The sequence below is a fragment of the Mchenga conophoros genome, linkage group LG1 (assembly GCF_057382185.1).
Source record: "Mchenga conophoros isolate Kocher_MC1m ecotype Shallow Benthic linkage group LG1, M_conophoros_male_GT1.1, whole genome shotgun sequence".
NCBI classification, from domain to species: domain Eukaryota; kingdom Metazoa; phylum Chordata; class Actinopteri; order Cichliformes; family Cichlidae; genus Mchenga; species Mchenga conophoros.
In genome coordinates, this window is record NC_140526.1 from 16,929,483 (window position 1) to 16,951,890 (window position 22,408).

At 39.0% G+C, this 22,408-nt stretch overlaps 1 protein-coding gene across 2 annotated transcripts in view; it reads left to right on the top strand.

Annotated features, from left to right (window-relative positions):
* Positions 1–22,408, top strand: part of LOC146583171 (CUB and sushi domain-containing protein 1-like) — a 456,826-nt gene that overhangs the window by 336,502 nt on the left and 97,916 nt on the right. For both annotated transcript variants that reach the window (XM_085268026.1, XM_085268032.1), the window contains exons 24-28: positions 1,746–1,915; positions 12,086–12,242; positions 15,791–15,982; positions 20,692–20,818; positions 20,996–21,207. In XM_085268026.1, coding sequence (XP_085124152.1) covers positions 1,746–1,915; positions 12,086–12,242; positions 15,791–15,982; positions 20,692–20,818; positions 20,996–21,207 — 858 coding nt within the window. The remainder of the gene's footprint in view (positions 1–1,745; positions 1,916–12,085; positions 12,243–15,790; positions 15,983–20,691; positions 20,819–20,995; positions 21,208–22,408) is intronic.

Consider the following 22,408-nt stretch of genomic DNA (forward strand, 5'->3'; position numbering starts at 1 on the left):
AATTATATGCAACATTCTCTGACTGGAAGAAATTTGTTTAACATTTAAACCTATTTTCTGCACATTCCAGCACATAAAATAAAATAAAATATTATTTTGTGTTTACACTCAGTCTTTCAAATAAATGCAAGTGAAACACAGCAGAAAATATCAAAGACTCAGCGGTCCTGTTGCTCTATTTTCACCTGTATAGCAGGCGGAGGTTTGCCCTGTTGCAGGTGTGCCGCAGCAATCAGTGGAAGAATCCACGAGTTTCTCTGTGAATTTCACGTTCCGTTGTAGCGCACTCAGTGTTTGCTCAGAAGTTTTGGGGTTTTTTCGCTGTAAAAAGAAGTTTTCTTCCAACGCAGTGAACAGCGGACGCTAATGTTTTCGTCACTTTTTACGGAATCAAACTCAAAGTAAGGTCAGTACTTCCAGGCTTTAAACGCTGCACGCTCATACTCGCACTCGATATATTGTCCATTGTTGATCTGCACACAGCTGTTGTCACGAACGTGGCACTCGCTTACGTCACTGTCATGAGACACTCGCAAAAAAAAATCAGGGTTTTAGTAACCCTTACATTACTCGTTACTTGAAAAAAGTAATCGTATTACAGTAACGCGTTACTGTAATACGATTACTTTAATACGATTACTTACTGCCCATCTCTGTAAAAGATTACCTACCGAAGATGAACAATAACTGAGAGCCATCTTCTGAAGAAACAGGAAAACATCTAGCAAAGAACCTGGCACAGGACCTGCGAGATGCATCTGGCCCTATAGTTCAATGAAACCTAATCAGAAGTGGCCTCACTGAAAAAGGTGGCAGTGACGAAGCCATTCTTACAGAAGGGAAACACCAAGTGAAGGCTGATGTATGCTAAGCTACACATGAACTGGACTGGAAACCAGAGGCAATTTTTACATTCTTGGTTCAGATCATCATCGATCTTTATGTACAGAGGAGGTCAGGAGAGAGGTACAACAGTGAGTGTCTACAGCCGTCTGTAACACACAGTGGAGGCTCTGTCATGGATCGGGGAGGCAGTTAAGCTTTTTATTTTGGGGGATCTTGTCAAAACTGATGGTATTATGAACGCATAAAAGTACCATCTAAAAATGATCCACCAGGCAGTACCATCTGGAAGAGGTCTGATTAGCAACGGCTTCATTTTTCAGCATAACAGTGATCCCAAACATACTGCTAATGCAGTAAAAGCATGGATAGAAAACCACGCAGTGGGACACTATCAGATATGAATTCTTCTGCAGAATCCCAACGTTGAGATTACTGGGATAATCTTGACAGAAAAATGAACCTTCAAGAAGCTTTCAACTCTTTCTGAAGACTACTTAAAGAAATTACGAGAGAGTTCAGGCTGTGTTAAAAAAATAGGGTAGTCAAACTGAATATTGACATTCAAGCTCTTTAGAACGGTGCAAACTCTGTTTTTGCCTTTTATACCATATTGCTATATTTCCATTTATGTTTGCATCACTTCACCTATTTCTCATTTTTCTAGAGAAACATAAGAGCGGTGGCTCAAGACTTTTCCACTGTTTTTTAATAGACTTTTGCATTGTCTCTGCCGAGTTGAAAAAAAGTTTGTGGCGCTACTTAATATGCGCCATGCTCTCTCCACGTCATGCAGAATGTTTTTTTTCATTTAAATAAATTATAACCCAAGCCTGCTATTCAGAGATAATTAGATAGAAGTGTTCTCATTTTGTAACTTCTCCTCTACTGCCTCGCAACAGCTGAGTGTGGGGCCTCCTCACTGGGACCAGAAGGTGTTCTCCTTTCTCCAAATTTCCCCTCCAACTACAATAACAACCATGAGTGCATCTACCGCATTACTACTGAAAAGGGCAAAGGAATCAGGCTGAAAGCTGAGAGCTTCTCATTGCAAGATGGAGATTATCTCAAGGTGTGTACCCTCACATACACACAGATATGCATGCAAAAACGACAAATTTCACCAATTAGTCCTAAAGTGTATAATTTATTTACTGACTCTCTCTCTCTCTCGCTCTCTCTCTCTCACACACACACACACGCACACACACACAGACAGACAAAATACATACAGGATTATACTATCAAATGCTGTCAAAATGCAAAGCTGTATGTACTTTGACTTTGCTTGAACAATCATTACGTGTTTGGCTTGCTGAGCTCTAGATGCTAGCATGAATACTCTATGAAATAATGTGTCAAAGCTTTTGTTCTAGCCATGAACATCTGGTCTAATTAATGTGTCAGGGAATGTTTGTCCTTTAATTATATGAGATGTGCAAGTCCAGGAAAAGGAGAAGAGTGAATAACATTAGGGTCTCTGGTTTCTTGGCTTACCTGCTATGTAGTTAAATAGTATTGTCAAGGTAGACCTACCTTTTAGATGTGTTAAACATTGTTGCAAGAAGCAATAACATCCCTGCAGGGGGTTATTAACCATCTTCCCTATTAGTGCTGATGGTGCTCCTGCTGTAGTCATCCATGCTGAATGAATGCTTTGGAAGCAGAGGCACAGAAGGATCAATTCTTCCTCTATTAACCCTCTAATGAATCCACTACAGTGTACAATTATTATTGTGTTTGAAGGTTGGCTTTTTTGCACTTTCATTACTCATATTATGGGGGTACCATCAATAAAATGAATAGCTATTTGACACAATTTGTACAATAGAAGAGAGACGTTTTACCCCAGTTTCAAGCTTTATTGTTGTGTTGCTAGCTATTTTTATTTTGGATGATCACCTCCTGCATGGTTTAGTGTTTACTTTTCAATATCTTTCTTTCTTTAGTTTTTTTGCTGTTTCTTTGTTGTATTCCCTTTTGCATTATTCAAAAAGCAAACTGGTGAAGTGCCAAATAATTGACATCTACTAAAGGCCACTAAGTCAGTGCCCATAGACTCCCAAGTTAAAACTTCCAACTTCAAGGATAACATTAACATGTAATAAACCACAGAGTTCACGTTCAGCCTTTATTTTGGACAAAGAAATGTTTGTTTGTTTGTTTTTTGACAATATATTTATTTGTATTTAGTAAAAAAAATCTAAACTCCTTGAACTTTTTTTCTAAGACACTGAAAGAGGTACATTGATCTTTAGTGTATTTAAAATGTGGAGTTTTTTGGGGGTTTTTTTAGTCAAGAAATTTTTTTTGTTATAAACTTGATGTTAAAAAATTCCCATCTGCACAGAGAATTACAGATATTTCTGATGCGCATATATCCTCATAAGTCTCGCTCTGGTACATGCCCCGTTGGCAATTGTGCAAGTCCTACAGACATCGTCTAAAACTGTTTTTATTCACAATGTCTCTTAGCAGTATTAGGCCTGAGGGCATGGTTAAGCCAGTATGTGGTTAGAGTGTATTATCAGTCTTAGGCCTAGAGCATTGGCTGAGCCTGTCTGTAGTTAGATTGTATTAGCAGGGTTCTTCCTGACTTTTAGAGAGGCTTAACGTCATTGTAAAAGCTGGAACTGTTCCCAGTGGGATGTGTTTGAAAAAAGTAAAAATCCTTTTAACAAAAGGAAAGTGACGCCAAGATGGTTAACAGACACGCAAACGCCTAAATATTCCCTGTATATTCAGAAAAAGGAGATAAAGGAAATCTAATTGTCAACAGGAAATAAAAATTGCATGTACAAAATATCCCATCAAACCTAATCAAAATCATTTAAAAGTTTGCAGACTTTTAAACTAATAAGGTTTTAAATGCTTTTCCCCTTGAAATATATAGAATAGAATAGAATAGAATTCAACTTTATTGTCATTGCACATGCACAGGTACAGGGCAACGAAATGCAGTTTGCATCCATCCAGAAGTGCTTTAGTGATATAGATATATTACAATATATATTAGCAATAATATAGATATGTGAGTATATTACAGAAATGGGTCTATTATGGTATGTTATAATGTACACGGTATGAAGTATGTTGTGAATATTCTATAACTATAAGTATGTACAGGCTGTAGTGAGTACAAGCTATGTACAGGATATGAACAGGATATAAATATGAAAAACTATACAGAATATGAAATAAATAACATTACAGAATCTGGGATATACAGCTATACAGAAATGGGAACTATGCAAGTTGTAAACAGTTGTAGGATTAAAGATTATCGAATGTACAGAATGATTATTTACACAGAGCTATACAGTAGTGCAGTTAAGATAAGTGAGGGTGTAGATAGTTTCTACAGAGGCTATATAAAGTGCTAGTGGTTGTGAGTGGTGGTTCAGTCCATGTTATTATTGTGTTTGAGGGTACAGTTGTCCATTGTGGGTGTGTGTATGTTCAGTCCATGAGTTTAACGTGGGTCAGATGTCAGGAGGCAGAGTTCAGGAGTCTGACAGCTGTGGGGAAGAAGCTGTTCCGGTACCTGGTGGTCTTAGTCCGGAGGCTCCTGTAGCGCCTCCCAGAGGGCAGGAGGGTGAAGAGTCCATGTGATGGGTGACTGGGGTCTTTGATGATTTTCCCAGCCCTTTTCAGACACCGCTTCCTGTAGATGTCTTTTATGGCAGGAAGTGGTGCTCCGGCGATGCGCTGGGCAGTTTTCACGACCCTCTGCAACGCCTTCCGGTCCGAGGCAGAGCAGTTCCCGTACCAGACTGTTATACAGTTGGTCAGGATGCTCTCGATGGTGCAGCGATAGAAGTTCACCAGGATGTCTGAGGACAGGTGGTTCTTCCTCAGAGTCCTCAAGAAGAAGAGGCGCTGGTGAGCCTTCTTGACCAGCTTGGAGCAGTTGGTCGTCCAGGTGAGATCCTCGGAGATGTGGACTCCCAGGAACTTGAAGCTGCTCACACGCTGCACAGCCGTCCCCTTAATGTGGATGGGTGGATGTGGGTCAGCATTCCTCCTGTAGTCCACGATGAGCTCCTTGGTCTTCTCGGTGTTAAGCAGCAGGTTGTTTCTGTCGCACCACTCAGCCAGACGATCCACCTCCTCCCTGTAGGCGGCCTCATCGTTGTCACTGATGAGGCCAATCACCGTGGTGTCATCTGCAAACTTAATGATGGTGTTGGAACCATCAGCAGGTTTGCAGTCGTGGGTGAAGAGGGAGTAGAGGAAAGGGCTCATCACACAGCCTTGTGGTACACCGGTGTTCATTGTGATGGTAGATGAGCAGCGGTTATCCAGCCGGACATGTTGGGGGCGGTTGGTCAGGAAGTCCAGTAACCATTTGCAGATGAGGGAACTGATACCCAGGTCTGTCAGTTTCCTGATGAGTTGTGAGGGGTGGATTGTATTGAATGCTGAACTGAATGCATTTATATGCATTTACCACCTTTTCTGCTGCATAACCTAGCAATACCCATAGATACCACAATTTGCCCTGCATCAGTCCAACACAGTGCATTGTTATAAAACTGCACCACACATTACTGCATGCCAGCCTCACCTGGTTTTACTGTCATTTAAACCCTCTGGATGCAACGTTTTTGTAGACGTCTACAGTCTCAGTAGACTGCAGGATTCTTCATCTTTATGAATAGCACTGTTGCATAACAATCAAAACTAATACAATTGCATAACAATGAGCCATGATTGGTCAAATGATCATGTCTTATGATTGCTGATATGCAGTTGTCACAGCAATTAATCGACGACCATGCGTGCTATTCACAGAGAATTGGTTTGGGAACACGGGAATGGGAAGAATGACAGGGATGAGAAGTTAAAAAGGATGTGCAGAGTGTGCAGGCAGGATGTTGGATACTTGGATTTCTGTGGCTGTTCTGGATCATTCCGGATGTTTCTGGCCCACTGCATATAATTATGAAGATATTTTGGAGCACATCATTTACAATATAAAATATAATTCTCTGTGCACCGGGGACAGGGCTGAAAAACAGTATTAAATAGTTGTAATCACCAGGCCTCAGGTGGTGCAACATTAGGAAGAGACATGATTTTGCAGTGAAAATCACAGCATGGGCTCAGAAATTCATTGCCAGTGAACACAGTTTGTTCCTGCAACTGCAAATGCAAGTTAAAATTATACAGCGTAAAGAAAAAAAACAACATTTCGAACAAATGCCGTTACCCTCTCTGATCCCGAGCTCATTTAAGATGGACTGAGGCAACATTGAAAACTGTACTGTGGGCTGATGAATCAAAATTCCAAGTTATATAATATAGATGCTGCATCTTCTCTTTGCTAAAAAGGAGCGGGCTCATCGAACCATCTGGCTTCTTTTCCATTCAAAATCATCCTCTTTGATGCTATAGGGGTGCATTAGTGCACATATGTGGCTCTCCAGATCTCTGCTTTTTCTAGAAAGGGTTTGTTTTTTTTCAGCAAGATAATTCTAAACTAAACTGTGCACTGAAACACAGTTGCAGCTGCATGTATGAGGTATAGATTGAGCTATAGCACAACAAATACTTGCCTCGGTACACTACTTCCACAATCAGACTGAAAAACAAATGGACTTGAGCTTCAGACAGGACACTAGGATTTAGGTTTTCTGTGACAGCTCAGAGATTGGATATGGATGGGAAAAAACATACTTGATTGTTAAGATTAAATTTTGCTTATTAGCATAAAAAAGCTTGATGTGAATACTGGGAATATATACTGTCTTATTTTGTCACATGAGCCCAAAAAAACACTTGTTTGGCCCATTGAGATCCATCACGTTTTATAGTATCTGCTCAGGTTTACCACAGTAATAAATATTGCTCAAGTGTAAAGTTATGGAGCTGTGAGTACAAAGAGCGAGAGGTAGCTGGCACTTATAGATGACACCATGGAAGCTGTGGAAAAGCCAGAATACTTGCTGAAAATATCACTTGGAGTATCCAGAAGCCCAGCAGAATAGAAGTGGTCCAAATGACTTAATAAAACCCGAAACTGCACTGCCAAAATAATAGAGGTTTCTACAGACAAAATAACTGAAAATACTCAATTTTGTTGTACTAAATTCTTACTTTTGGTCCTGTGTTGTATTATATTCAAACTAAAATCCTTAGATTTTCAGCTTTTTTATCTTAAAAGAAATCTAATTTTAACCATCCAACATCTGAGTGATATTGCACAAGGGCATCGTTACTTGTGTGCTATACTGCAAAAAGCAATAGTTATAAAAAGATACCAGATGCTTAATGGGATAGGATCACTGTACTATAGCTATTTAAAATATTTATTTAATGTCTATTTCAGGGTCAGTTTGGTGAATGTGTACAACATCTGTGGAGACCTACCACAACATCAGAACCAGCTGAAATAGATTGACACTTTGCAATGCTCAAGCTAGAAAACTTTTGGTCTCGCATTTACATCCACTGGGACAGTACTGCAGAACAAATCCATCTCCCATGGAGATATCACCCCTTGATGACAACGGTCTTCACAAATAGGATATTGCACCAAAAACTGCTTAGATGTAACCTATATACAATACCTCATGAACTATAGACTTACTGTAATGCCCATATCGGTCCTGAAGTGGTAAATGGACTGGTTCTTATATCGTGCTTCTCTACTCTACTCTACCTGAGCACTCGAAATACTTTATATAACTTGTTGAACCTCTTGATTCACCCATTCCTTCAAGTGCTTTCTATCTCACACACACATTCATAGTCTTAGGACATTTGGAACAGCCAGGGATCAAACCACCAATCTTCCGATTAGGATGACCTGCTCTGCAACCTCCCCTAAAGGCATATATATGGTCACCACAGGATACCACCAGAGATCCCATGTTTTTGTCCCAAGGGCTGGAGATCCTTCACTGAAGTTTAGCAAGACCTACGTAAAATTAGAATTAGGTGGTTTTAATGTTGTGGCTGATCATAGTGTATTAATTATAAATTTCCCCCAAAATTAGCAGAAAGCATACAGCAAAACTAAAATGGATGAGTAAAAAGAAAAAGCCCCAAAGTGCCACTTAGGCTAGCAATTAGCACGCCACTCCCCAGGCTAACAGTAATGGAGCTAATTCCTGTTACTGCAGCTGAACACTGTGAACACAAACCATTTGTTTAACAGTTCCAGCCAGCTTGAGGCGAAACTCTCCTGTAATATATGAAGCAGCTCATTACAATTTCTCTTGCTGTTGGCTAAGTTTTTGCCCTGGCACTATTAAAGAAGAGGCTTACCAAGCTCAATTTGCCTGAAAATATCAGCTAATACAGTGATTGACCATATTTACTGAGATTTACCCCCATGCCTGAAGAAAAGAGGGAGGGTGAGAAGGAAACAAAGTCGGGGTGTGAAGGAATTGTTATGAAAATAGAGGTGGTAAGAGAACAAGTGAGAACGAGAGAAAGAGTCACACAGACAGAGAGAGGAGGGGTGGCAGATGGTGACATGTTGATTTATGAGCTGCAGGGCTTTTCATTAACCATACTGAGTTTTACTGAAACAGAGAAAGAAAGAAAGAAAGAAAGAAAGAAAGAAAGAAAGAAAGAAAGAAAGAAAGAAAGAAAGACTGAAGCAGAAAGCAAGAGAGGCAGACGGAACGACGCAAAATTGGAGGACACTGAGAGGGAAGCTGTGGGGTGGGAACATGGGAAAGAAAATGAAGTTTAGTGGAGTAATGCTGCTGATACTGTGATGCAATTTCAACCTGCGCTTCCAGTGGCCACGTACTCAAATATAAACTAGGTACATGTTTGTAGCAGGTGGTGTCTCTGCTGACTGACAGTACTGACTTGAGATAGAACATTACCTTGCCTTCGTCTATTTTCTTTGGCATTCCTGCGACCTGCAGACCTGTCATTAGCAATCTTTAGAAATGTCACTGTCTGCCAAATATAAGCATAACCAACCCAAGCACGAACAATATATTTATATCACATTGTGTGAGCTAGTTTCACTACCAAATACTGCCTTCAATAGTTTCAAATGAATCAAGAGAGATTATTTTCAAATTAAGGGCTGTTCTCCTCTTTGTCTACATGTTTACAATGTTGGAAACAGTATTTTCAATAAAACATGAAAACTTGTTTAAAAAAGCAACTTCTGTTTGTCACTAGCTCACTTTGTGGATGTAGTGCTAGCTTAGAAACTTACTTTGGTGATAACAAGTACCTCTTATTTTTAGTTTTGGTGAAAACCTGTATTTTTAAACCATAATAATGGGGCTTTAGTAAGTAAAATACACAGCACAGCCCTTCAATCTAATACTCTGCTCAACTTTCTTGTGTTGCCAAGTTATAAAGATGTTTTTTGGCAGCCATTATTCCACCCTCTGTATCTACTTCTTTCAATGTGCTCATTCGAAATAAATTGCTTCCAGCTGTTTTGCCTCTTGTTTGTGCTGCTTCTATGAGTGCACAATTACAGTTTAATGAATATATTGCAAACCAGAATTGTTGGAAACTAAAACGAGACCCTGTTCAGCAAGAAATCTGAAATGGTAACCAAAGGAGCTTACAAAGAAAAGCGTCTGGACTTCTTTAAGTTGCTTGAAGACATTTCACCTCTCATCCGAGAAGCTTCTTCAGTTCTAAGGTCAAATGGTGGGGACACAACATAGAAGAGCCACCTCCACAGGACAAGACTCAGCTGTCCATCTGCATCTAAAGGATAAAGGACACTTTTTCGAGGATGCCAGTGTTCATATTTTGGACAGAGAGGACAGATGGTTTGAAAGAGGAGTGAAAGAAGCCATCTATGTCCACTGTGAGCGACCATCTTTGAACAGAGGCGGTGGTTTACGACACCAACTCTCTGCCATCTATAATCCAGTTTTGAGTTCCCTCCCCAGACGCCTTAACCCCCACTCACATCCTGGGCCATCTGACCTCAGGAATTCGCATGATAAGGTGGGGCCAGGTTTCACAGTGAGCTCACCCGAAACTCTGGCTGATTGGGACCCACACCCGTTTTCACACCTTGGCTCAGGCGATTAGAGGATCATCAGGGGGTCCTTTTGTCCCTCTTTGGGGGATACTCCCACTAGGTTTAAATCTGGGACTCCCCACCATTTGACCTTAGAACTGAAGAATCTTCTCAGATGAGAGGTGAAACGTCTTCAAGCAACTTAAAGAAGTCCAGACGCTTTTCCTTGCAAACTCCTTTGACTACGATGACCTGGATGACTGAGAACCTTCACAGACTAAAATGGTAACATCACTAATGCTTTCGTAATATTTGAATATCGAAAAGGAGGGTGAGTAAGTGATCGACAAAGAAAATACAAACGAGAGACGTTTTTGTGTCACCGTAAACCAAAACTCCTGTCTTCACTTGCTTTCAGTCTTATTCATTTTTCCCCTCCTTTAATGCGCATATCAAATAAAGTCACACATAAACACAGGCATTGACTTGGCTTTACCAGTGTGTTTAGTTATTAGTAAAAATATGCATACTGAGGCTTCTAGCTTTTATGGAGAAAAAAATGCTCTATTTCTTTTTAATGGTTTCATCTGTAAAATGAAGGGGGATAATTTTTCAAAATATAAATACACTTTTTGAACACTTATGACAGCTTGAGACAACCTTTACTGTGAATAACCAGCTTTTTATATTTCATTGAGGGCTACAATATTCCCGTTGCCAGTACTGAATTTAAAGTGATTTTCAAATTTACTGTTTGCCAGAGGTTACGAACAAGAATTAAACAGCAAAATTGAAAGTAGGTTCATACAATGTGCTCACTGTGCCACTTTTAATTGTGGCAAACAAAATGTCAGATAAGATAAGCAATTTTTTAAATGTCCTGGACTGTCCTGGATCGCCCCACCGGGGTGCTGGTTTCCCTTTTTATTTTTTAAAAAGTGACTTGCTTTGACCTCCTAAGACCCAAACTCATTCATGGCATGCATTTTTAATTTCTCTTTGCTATTTGGGCTGATTGGGACCTGATGAATGTAAAAAACAAGAATTACGTGTTTTGTTTTGTTTTTTAGAAAAATGAGATCCACATATGAGGACTTTCGCTTTAAATTTCGATAGAACAGTGGCAATATAATGTCCTCATAAGTGGATATCAGGCCCGTGTAAAGAAAAATGTAGTATTTTGGTCTAGACAACCGAAAATGTGATGTCCACATATGTGGACGCCAGGTCCTAGGAGGTTAACTTTAGCAGGATCACTGTCATTGGCCCACCTGAGCAGATCTATGTCAGAGTACTGGACAATAGAGTGTGTCATACCTCTCATGCATTCCACTTTTGTCCTGGTCATTGAATATTGGACAAACTCCTTATGGCCATGAGGATATTCTAGGGTGTGTAGGAGTTTGCTCAACCCTTGTGTGTGTGATTATGTGTGGGATCGAACTTGTCCCTCAGGGTGTCCTGTGGGAGGTTGCTTCAGGATCTGTTTTTATAGGCCATCCAGTCTTTGTACAACCATTATAATAGCGTAATACAGACTCATTTCCAGTGGGAGTTGGACTTCACTGTGGTTGCCCTTTGTCATCGTTTGCGTTCATAACTTTTGTGGACAGAATCTCTAGAGATAGGCAAGTGCACAAGGTCTCTAGTTTGGTGACCTGAGAACCACCTTTTTGCTTTTTGTGTGTGATGTGACTCTTTTGGCTTCAGTGGCATTCAGCAGTGACATTCACCTTGAACTGGGGCAGTTTACAGCTGTGTGGGAAGTGGTAGGAATGAGAATTAGAAAAGCTGGAAAAGTGTGGAGTGCCACCCATGGTTTCACAAGGAGTTGCTACCTCAAGTGAATGCTGTCCTTGCCTACTTTGGTGAAGAGAGATCTGAACATGAAACTAAGCTGTCAGTTTACTGGTTGATCTACCTTCCTCAACTATGGCCATAAGCTTTTTGGGTCCTACAAGGAGCAGACCCAGAGGAAGACCCAGGGCATGACAGAGAGATTATGCTTCTTGGCTGGCTTGGGAATACGTCTGTGTCCCACAAGAAAAGCTGGAGTAGGTGGCCAGAGAGAAGGAAACAGGACACAAAGCAATGGATGGATTGGATGCTAAACTAAAAAATAAGCCTTTTATACTTTACCTCCCACATTATGCATTGCCTTTTGGTTTTTCATACCAAGCCAGGAGTGCACTGTGCACCTATGTTCACTGACAGCCTCATTATTTCTAACACTCATGTTTTTATTCATGTCCTGAAATCCTAATCCTTTGTTTTGATTGACAGGTATATGATGGAGAGAACAGTTCGTCACGCCTCCTTGGTAATTTTACTCGTGAAGACATGATGGGTCGTGTCATCAATAGTACATCTAATCACCTGTGGCTGGAGTTTAATAGCAATGCTTCTGGAACTAATCAGGGTTTCCACCTTACATATACAAGTAAGTGATCTTTATCAAAATGTTTAAACCAGGAATACAGATCATTTAAAATGTGTATTTACTTGTACAGTGCTGGTTTGAAAGGAGCTTTTAACACGACTCTTGCTGTCTATCACAGACACCTTTCTACTTCAATTTTACTTTAAATTAAAGGGAAATGGCTTATACATATTTGCACATCCATAAACTGTTCCTTAATACCTTTTAATGTTTCATATTTCAAATTATGGGCAGCATGGTGGCACGTGGTTTGCACTGTTGCCTTAAGAAGGTCTTGAGTTTGACCCCACCATCTCGCTGGGGCCTTTCTGTGTGGAGTTTGCATGTTCTCCCCATGTTTGTGTGGGTTCTCTCTGGACATTCTGGCTTTCTCCTACAGTCCAAAGAAATACAATTAGAAGGATTAGGTTAATTGATGATTCTAAATTGCCACTGGTGTAAATGTGAGTGTGAATAATTGTTTGTCTGTCTGTGTCAGACTGGCGATCTGATCAGGGTTTATCCCACCTCTCACACTTTGGTAGCAGGGATAGGTTCCAGCCATCCGTGACCTTGTTGAGGAGAAGTGGAAGAGAATGGATGGATGGGTTTTAAAATATTCCTTCTTGATGTTGCACTTGGTGGAGACATCGTTTTGATTATCTGCAGTTAAACAGAAAATGTATATAGCAAATTAGTAGTTGTAGCCTGAGATCACCACATTAGGGATATCTGGTCTCCCTGATCCCATACAGAGGCAAGAGTTACACAAAAAATTACACAAATTCCATCACAAATTGTTGATCAAAAGTAGTCCTAAAAATGACAGCAATATATGCACACAGCTACGCAAACAGTAATTTACTATATGAGAAGTAGCTCATCTCAAAGATCGTCATGAAGAGATGTTTATAATTGAAATCTAGAGTGGTAGTAATTGTTTTTGATTGCCCTCTTGAATGTTTCCTGCACCTGCCCCATGCTTCAGTCAAGTGATTCTTGAGTGCTACTATATATAGCAGAACAAAATAGGTGTCATGTACTACAAAACTGTAGAGACTAGCCTTTCTCAGTCAGCAAATTGCATTGCTTTGTTTTTCTTTTTCCCTTTTTGACAGCTTGAAAGATCAACAATCACTTTTCCCAAGGATTTTCTGTTGAGGGCCAGAGTGCAACAGTAGCTTACCAAGCATACTGTAAAAAATGAGTGCATGAATATCTGAAACAGGCTGTCTTTCTTTCTGACAAACACATATGCACACACACATCTTAATAGCTGTAAAGTGAGTCTCTTAAGAAGGCAAGAGCAGCTGCTGTGTAAGTCAAAGAGGCTATTAGAGGAGCATTTATCTGCAAGTCATTAAAAGAAGGTGAGAAAGTGACACATCTCGAGTGGAAGAGCGGCTGGACGAAGGGACAAACAAATGAAGCTAGATGTTATATGGACGCCAGATATATGCTCTGTATGTCAGTTAGGCCATTAGACAACCATCAATCAGTGAGTCATTAAACCAGAGAAGGTGACACCTTCTTCAAAGCGCTGCTGCAATAGATGAGCGGATGGATAGATAAGAGAGATTGATATAAGGTTTGAACAAAAGAAAGGGAGGAAGCAATGGCTCCTGATCAACGGAGGCAGCAATTGCTTGTTAAGCAGAGTCAGAGTCTGAGTTAAACAGTTTCAGTAATGCACATTATTAGAGGCTATTTCAATACAGAAAATAAAATAATGTGCACATCTGTTCAGGACATTAAGAAAGCCGGTTGTTAGCAGTTTCTATTACAGTTTAGTAATAATGTGGTAATAGCGGCAAAACAAAGAACGTAATAATACAGAAATAGCAAGTTATAACCCCTTAATTACCACATTATTAGCCAAGTAATTACATTGTAGCAAAAGTGGTTATAGCTGACTAATATTACATTCAAATTTAAACGCTGGGTGATACTCAGACAAAAACTGAGGGTACTAAACTCAAGTCAGGACTAAATATTCCTGACTTATGTCTATAGCATTATTTATTTGGATGTAACAATGTAACTATTATGTTTAATGTTCTGGCTTATTAACAAAAAGTACTAGGTAACCATAGATAACTATAAGTCAGTATACAGCAATTCATATTACAGTTATTACCATTTTTGTTGCTTGCAGGTTATTATATTGTTATCAAAATATTACTGTTACTGATAAAGTGCTACCATTAGGTGAATCTGTTTTCACTGAATTGACAGGTCTAAACACAAAAGTCAAACGTATAGATTGAGTGGATTCTCATTTTATGCCCTGAATCTGGCAAGCAGTAAAAACTTAGCAGGTTTACATATAATAACATCACCCAACAGTCAAGTGACTCATAGTGATCATCATAACAATTTAGCAACGCACTGCCAAATATGTCATTAAACTTTCATTGACAAAAGCTGAAATTTACCATGTAGAAATTTAAGTATCGCAGACTTTATTGGATAATTAAATATCTGTGCTGCTAACTGATGAATCTTCTTGAATAAAGAGCTTTTTTACAGCTCACTGTTTATTGTCCCTATAGCAACCCCTATCTGAGTGGGAATGCTATATCTATCATAAGCTGACCTGAGGGGGGAAAAAAGCATATGTTGGTTGCATTCTTGTGTCTTTGTTTAACCATCTGCCTTAATGGCAGGAAGTTTTTCTATTCTTGTGTATCTTAGAAAGTTAGAAACTCTGTTTTTTCTGTGTGTATGTGGGATGTAAAATTATCATTTAATGCTTTTTTTCCCTCCACATTTTCACTGCATAAATTTAACTGACAATGCTTTCCATTACCATTACAACTCTCATTATATTTTCAGAAAGTGAGAATCCCAACTTTTCTTTTTTTTGAATGTCACAGAAAGAAGCATAATTTTATAATTTTATGTCACAAGTATTTAGTATTTAGTATTTATTTATTTATTTATTGTCATTGTCAAGAACAATGAAATTGCGTTTGGGGCTTCCATACAACCCAAAAAAAGAAGAAAATAATAAATACCCCTTAAAACCCAAGTGTACATATTTAACCCAGTGTGACTCCAATGCAATAAGACAATCCTTAGCAATAATGTTCGTAGAAATTCAGACAAAGACCTGAGAAACATGACAAAATACAACAATGCAACCCATTCAATATTATTGTACTGTGAGATATGATATCAGATATGATAGTTATCTATTTAAGAAAGGGGGGGGGGGGGCAGGAGGGGGAAGAGAATAAAGATATGATGCACCAATGCAGACCAGTTCATTGCTATTAAGAAGTTGGATATGGTTATTGTCCGTGAGAGGGGGGCAGAGAGTTCAGGAGCCTCACAGCCTGTGGATACAGGCTGTTGGCCAGTCTGGATGTTCTGGCCTGTATAGACCTGTACCTGTATTAACATTGTGTTCAGACCTTGAAATTCTGTAGGACGTATTGAGATTCTGGAGAAGAATACAATAACCTTATGTCCTTTTGTCCAGAATAGAATCATCCTGTGTGAAAGGTAGTGTTGCAGCATGGACAGGAAGACCTAATCAATATCCCTGTGTGTTTGTCTCCACCCAGGTTTTGACCTAGTACGCTGTGAGGAACCAGGTGTCCCTAGTTATGGCTATAAGATCCAGGATGACGGTCATTATGCCAACACTTTTGTCCTGTACTCCTGCAACCCTGGATACAGTCTTCATGGGAGCAGTACACTCACCTGCCTCAGTGGTGACAGACGCGTCTGGGACAAGCCGCTTCCTTCCTGTGTCGGTTAGTATGCCAGCATATGTGTAGGTTCCCTTCTGCATCAATATTTCAGAACTACAAGATCTGAATTATTAACCTCTGGACAACTCTCTTTTTCATACAATTCAGTGAGTGATATAGCAGGGAGAAGCTACTCATGTCTGTTTCTGAGTTGCAGCATGATGATTCAAAAGACAGTGTGCGAGAACAAGTGACTGAGTCAACAGACAAATGAATACTTTCAAAAGAGCGTGTGGGGGACTGATTCAACACTGTGGGAAATGTAGTGGTTCTAATACAATTTCTGCATAAAAACTGGCCTTTCTGATCATCGGCCTGTGCACATGAGATTACATGCACTGTGGCATCTGGTTGTCATCAGGTAGGATATTTTAGTGCATCGTGCTCTCTGTTTTAAGGATTGCGTGGTTAAGATGCAAAAATAAAGGGTGATTTCTGAAGTGATGAATTTATAATGTAAGCCAGACAACTCCCTAGTACCCTGAAGGTGTGAAGAGCATTTTATGCCAGAGACTTTGACAGAAGCCTCAGCTTTCTCTTTTATTCTCAGCATGCACAGCAAATAGAATATTCTATCAGAAGAGACTGAAGGTGATGTAGGAAACAATATTGATTCATCTGAAATTGTTGCTTCTTGAATAAAATTATGGTAAAATACGACCAAACAGAGATATTATGTCATAGAAGAGCTGCAATAACTCTTTTTTCGATGCACGACTATACAGACTGCTTGCTATATAACCTAATTTTGACCGCATGCTGTTTTTCTAAAGTTGTATAATGACAAAGTTTGTTTGTCTGCATGCTCAAAATTCATTTTAGTCAAATTAGATAGCAATCATTTCAGATATAAAACAAAAAAAGTTTTTCGTTGTTAAACAAACTTACTGCACACCCGTATGAAACTGATGATTCATGATTAAAACTGTCCTCTTAATAGGAATCACTTCTTCAACCCTTCTGACTCAATCTGCAACAGAGAATCATAAATAATAAGAAAAGACAGAAATGAAGATAAATGAAACTTTTAAAAAAGGACAGCCCTCCTGCACTTCTCTCCAACTCCAACAACACTACTTGAGTAGTTGAGAATGCTGACCACAGATTTAAAAATAAAAGAATCATCATCCATTTCCAATGTAAATGTCACAAACAGACAGTTACAGCAGTTACAGTATATCAGTTTTGCAATGACTGACCACCACATGACTGCACACAGTGTTTTTTCAGATAGTAAAAATAGTTTTTAAACTGTATTTGGCCCATTTAAAATATATTTGGGCATTTCTTAACGTTTTCAGGCAGATAAACTATCAGAGGATAGCTGTACCTTTAGTTGACATTTAGCACCTCTTAATTAGTTCTGAGAAAAGTATGCCAAGAGATTCAGGTGCTTTTTAACTTGTTTCCCTCTCTTGCTTTTAAGTGTGTAAAAGCTGTTTCATATTTTAACTACAACAAGTACAGCTGGTCATTCTGATTCCTTATTTTCATTCAGCAACCTCCAGTGAAGCATGGAAGGTTTGTTTACGTGTATTGTTTGTAGCTAGCTTTGAACCCCCTAAAGGAAATTTGCAATTTTTTAAAGTCCATAATTCCTATTTTGTTCATAAATATTGTGTGGCTTTGCATATTTTGGAAATGAAAGCACAGTTCCTGTAGGTATTCCATCTTGCTGAGTAGATGTGGGCACAGAGCACATGTTAATTTGGAATTCCCCACTGTAGTGCTTAACCATGTGTCTTGTAACCTGCCAGTACATCTGAAGTCTGTCATGTGGGTTATACCCAGCTGTGGTTTCTAATGGCAACTAAAAACAATGTGTGTGAATGGATGTGTATGGCGAAGAGTGTGTGTGTGTGACCCTGAATGCCTCTGCAGTCAGTAAAATTTTTGCAGCTGTTCTGTCACTGCCTTATTTCAGGTAAGCCAGCAACCGGGAGAATACTTGCTGGCAGAGCCCTGGGCTAACTACCTCTGTAGCTACCTTTGCGTGCTCATCCTTTGTCTGTCTGTTGGAGTGTTTGTCTTTCTGCCTCTCTGACTGTCTCCTCCACTGTCTGTCTTGCTTACTCCCATATCTATGTGCATAAGCATGGAGATCAGGAGATAGGTTTGCCTCAGGCTGTTTCTATACCAAGAGTGGTTGTCTGCTACTTTGAGAATATCTTTTTTCCATTTTCCCCCTCTCCTTGTTCAAACTGACAAGGAGAGGGGAAAATTATTCCGACAATATTTCAGTTTTGGTAAAATCCAGGTTTTCATACAACACATATAAATTTACAATTTTGCATGTACTTATAAAAACACAAGACATGAACACAATAACCAAGCCACCTCTTCACATACAACTTTATAAAAGTAAAAAACATGAAAGATCAAATTTAAATAAATGCCTGCATATTTTTTTACTTTTAAGTTCACACATGTGTATAAACTTTCATTACTACAGCACTCACTCACACATTATCTTTACATGGAACAGTTTCATTACAGCAATACATATTGTTATTGGAAAAAACTGTTGTGATAATTATATCTTTTTTCAAAAAAAAGATCTTTTGTATTTTCTTGTACAGTGTCCATTTATTATGAGTTACGCCTCACCATAGCTTGGCACATTACTTTTTTCTGTGTCCTACATAATTTTACTTTCAACAACAGAAATAGTCTTTTCGTTGCAAATTATGTTACTGAGATAAGATTTCTGCTTTTCTATTGGAAAGGTCCCAAAGGGTCAAGCCCAGAGCAGCATGCAGGATTCTATTGGCCTTGAAGTCCTTCCCTGGCATATATAAATATTGTTTATTTGTGTATGCTGCCATGTTAAGGTCACAAAGCTGAGCTGCAGGCAAAATATTGCAAAGTACTTTATCTGAATAAAGGGATGAACAGAATATTTGTCTAAAGTATAAACATTCTCCCAGTGTGATGACAAGCTCAGAGTTGTGGTGATAGTATGACCTGTAAGGATGTGTGCTTCCCCTGGTTCCCCTTGATACTCTACCAAGTAAATACAGTAAATGTTTACATTTGAGTCTCCTGCAGTCCTCTGTCTACACTGAGGCAACACAGTCTCATCAAAATTTACATGACAATAATTAATGTCAAAGGCAGAGGTAAAGTAAAGCAAAACTATACTCTTTATCTTTCTTTTAAAGTGGAAAAACTTTAACTACCTTCCCTCTGCCTGTACATTCATCAGTATATGTCAAAGCCAGAACAGCAATTAAATTTGCAACGGTGTGAAAATATCTCATCAAAATTCTCCACACCTGTTGGCCTGATCTTTAAAACTTCTTCTCTGAAAATTGGCCAAGGCTTACTTTGCAAGTTGTGTTGTAAGTCCTATCTGCCAGCAAGAGTGATAAAAACACAACAGAATAGTTGCCTTTCTTTTCCTGCTTTCATTCACCAGGGACAGAAACAACTATGTTGTTGTACTGTGGATGCTGGCGGGTGTGTTCACATGTCTGGATGTGCTTGCGTAACTGTAGAAATGTTTTCAAGTATGTTCCTGGCCTTGTGTGTGATTGTCTCTTGGAGTACCCTTTGTGTTTGTCTTCACATGGAAATTCTGATTTGTGTGCTTTCTGCCCAGGGTAATGCAACAACAGTAGGTTGCCATGGTTTTGTAGATTGTAGGGCTGTGTTAATGATGCACGTTTAACTCACACAAACAAACACACAGACATGCACAGATGTACATACACACACACAGACATACCTAAACAGCAGTCATCTTCTTGCGCTATGTGCTACCATGATGAGTTTAAATCTCTTACCAGCTTTGCCCCCTGATTTGTCCATATTCACTATTTTTAACCTCTCTGTCCACAAAAAACAATATAAAATTAACAAAAAACTCACTTGTGCTGTAAACTTTTTTCTTGAACTCCTTAACAGAAAAGAGTCATCAAAGTTATTTGCCAGCCTTGAAACGCTATACCAAAAGCTTGGATAATTCAAGGTTGATTTAACGATTCAAGCAGTTCTTAACTGAATCTCATTTAACTTGACCTTCACACCTCAGTGCAATTTACAGCGAAGAACAGAAGCTACATCTTATAGAGATAAATTGAAACATTAATACAAAGACAACCATAAAATGTTTAATGTAGGATCTGGTTTTATAGAGAGAAATCGTCTTCAGTGGGCCAAAATGTCGGGCCAGATCTAAAACTGGTGGAAACCCTACTTCTCCAAACCAACCCGAGGATAAGAAGACCCAGTCAAATACAGTCCCGATCAAACGTTTAAGACCACTTGGAAAATGGCAAAAAATCATATTTTGCGTGGTTAGATCTTAACAAGGTCCCAAGTAGAGCTTCAACATACAACAAAAAGAAATGGGAGTGAGACAAAACATTTTTTGAGCATGCAATTTAAACTGAAACAGGCTGTTTTACAGCTGATCAAAAGTTTGGGATCACATGGCCACTAATAGGTCAAATCTGTGCAAAAATGTGGATTCAAAATTTTTTTATTTTTTATACAAGTTATCATAAAATGCAGTACTTGCTCCAATGTTCCTTTATGCTTTCTTTTATTATGCATAGTAATGTCTGCTATGGTGTTTTAAAATATCTTGGTTAATATGCATTAGTGAATGGATGGATGTGTTTCAGCTGCTGACACTTTAAGCTGCATAAATTAAGGCATCAAATATGCACTTTTTTCCACTCTCATCTTCTTGCTTCCTGTCCTTGTAGCTGAGTGTGGAGGTCACATAACTGGTGCGGTGTCTGGACGGATTCTGTCTCCAGGATATCCTGCTCCATACGACAACAACCTCCACTGTACCTGGACTATAGAGGCTGATACAGGAAAAACTATCAGGTAATTTAAGTGCACGTGAGTAATGTCGCAATGACTTGCAGTTATCTGGGGTATTTCCTGTTCTACATTAATGGTAATGCTTCACAAAAGGATTGAAGAATAGAAACTGGCTTTTTTATAAATAAATAAGTCTGTTGATGTGAAAGTAAACAATCTTGTATTTTTGTGTTTCCTCAGCCTGCACTTTATTGTCTTTGACACCGAGGTTGGCCACGATATTCTGAGAGTTTGGGATGGCCCATCGGGACCATCAGATGGTGGGATCCTGTTGAAAGAATGGTCAGGGCCAGCGTTACCTGAAGACATCCACTCGACTTTCAACATACTTACGCTGCAGTTTGATTCTGATTATTTCATCAGCAAGCAAGGATTCTCAATACAGTTCTCCAGTAAGTAGCTTTCTCTTTATACTGATATCATTAAACATGAGGTAGAAGAAGAACATTTGAGTTACGAGAAACTGCTCAGAAATGTAACACGATTCTACTAAATCTGTAATTCGGGTGGTCTGCCCTACTTTACCCCTCAGATCCCTTTATGAAGGAAAGCCAATTACAAAATTACCTATTAATTTCGTTAAAACTCACCACTCATCCATATAGTTTTGTGGTAATCATATAAACCCTATTTTGGCTATAAGAAAATTAAGCTGGCATTAATGTGGAATTTAACAGGATTTCTGAAAAAGCTTTAGTCATAGAATCAAATGAGACATTTAATATCTCACCTTGGGAGCCATGTTCAGTAAGTACTGAAGTAGCCCACCAGAGACGGTGTCTCATTTCATTTTTAGAGCATGAAAGATTTATTTGGGAAACTGTAGTCTTGTGTTTTCTGTTAATTATTTTGTAGATAATGTTAATGAATTGATTTTTCTGTTTTTGTTTTGTTTGTGTTTGGGGGTTTTTTCCCCTTTTTTTTTAAGATGAGCTCACTGAACCTAAGCTGTTGCTGCCGTTTGTCCCAGGGCAACCTGCATGGTTGTTGTGCCATTTTGATGCAGAGATGCCCTTTGGTATTTGAGTCAGTAGACCCCAAAATGTCTGTGCATCCTCCTTTTAGATTTAAATCTTTTTGATCCACTATGGCACCAAAACCGATCAGAGGCACACCGAGAAAGAAGGATTTAGAAAGTACCATAACAACTAGGCGAGAATGTCAACTGATTGTTCACGAGACCATTCGTACACACCTGTTCTTTATACAGGTTTGTATAAACACAAAAGTCCAACACGCATAACTGTCAGGTTTTCTACAAATATTTAAAGTAATACAAATTTATGTCTACATATTTCTCGCTTTTTCTTTCTCGCCATCCTTACACATCATCCCGTTCTTTCCATGTGGAAAACAATAAATATTTGCCCTTGGTAACATCATAATTATAGCCCTATTATTCCATTACTATGGTAATGACCTTATATTTTTACCTCCACATTGATTTAGGAGGTGGTATTCTCCACCGTTTGCATTTATTTAAGGCCAAGTTTTTTTCCTCCTTACTTCTTGACTTAACACCTTAGATTTATATGTTAAGCCCCTAAGGGGTCCAGTCCCAAAGGGTGGATAGATATCCCTTCTCTAAACAGT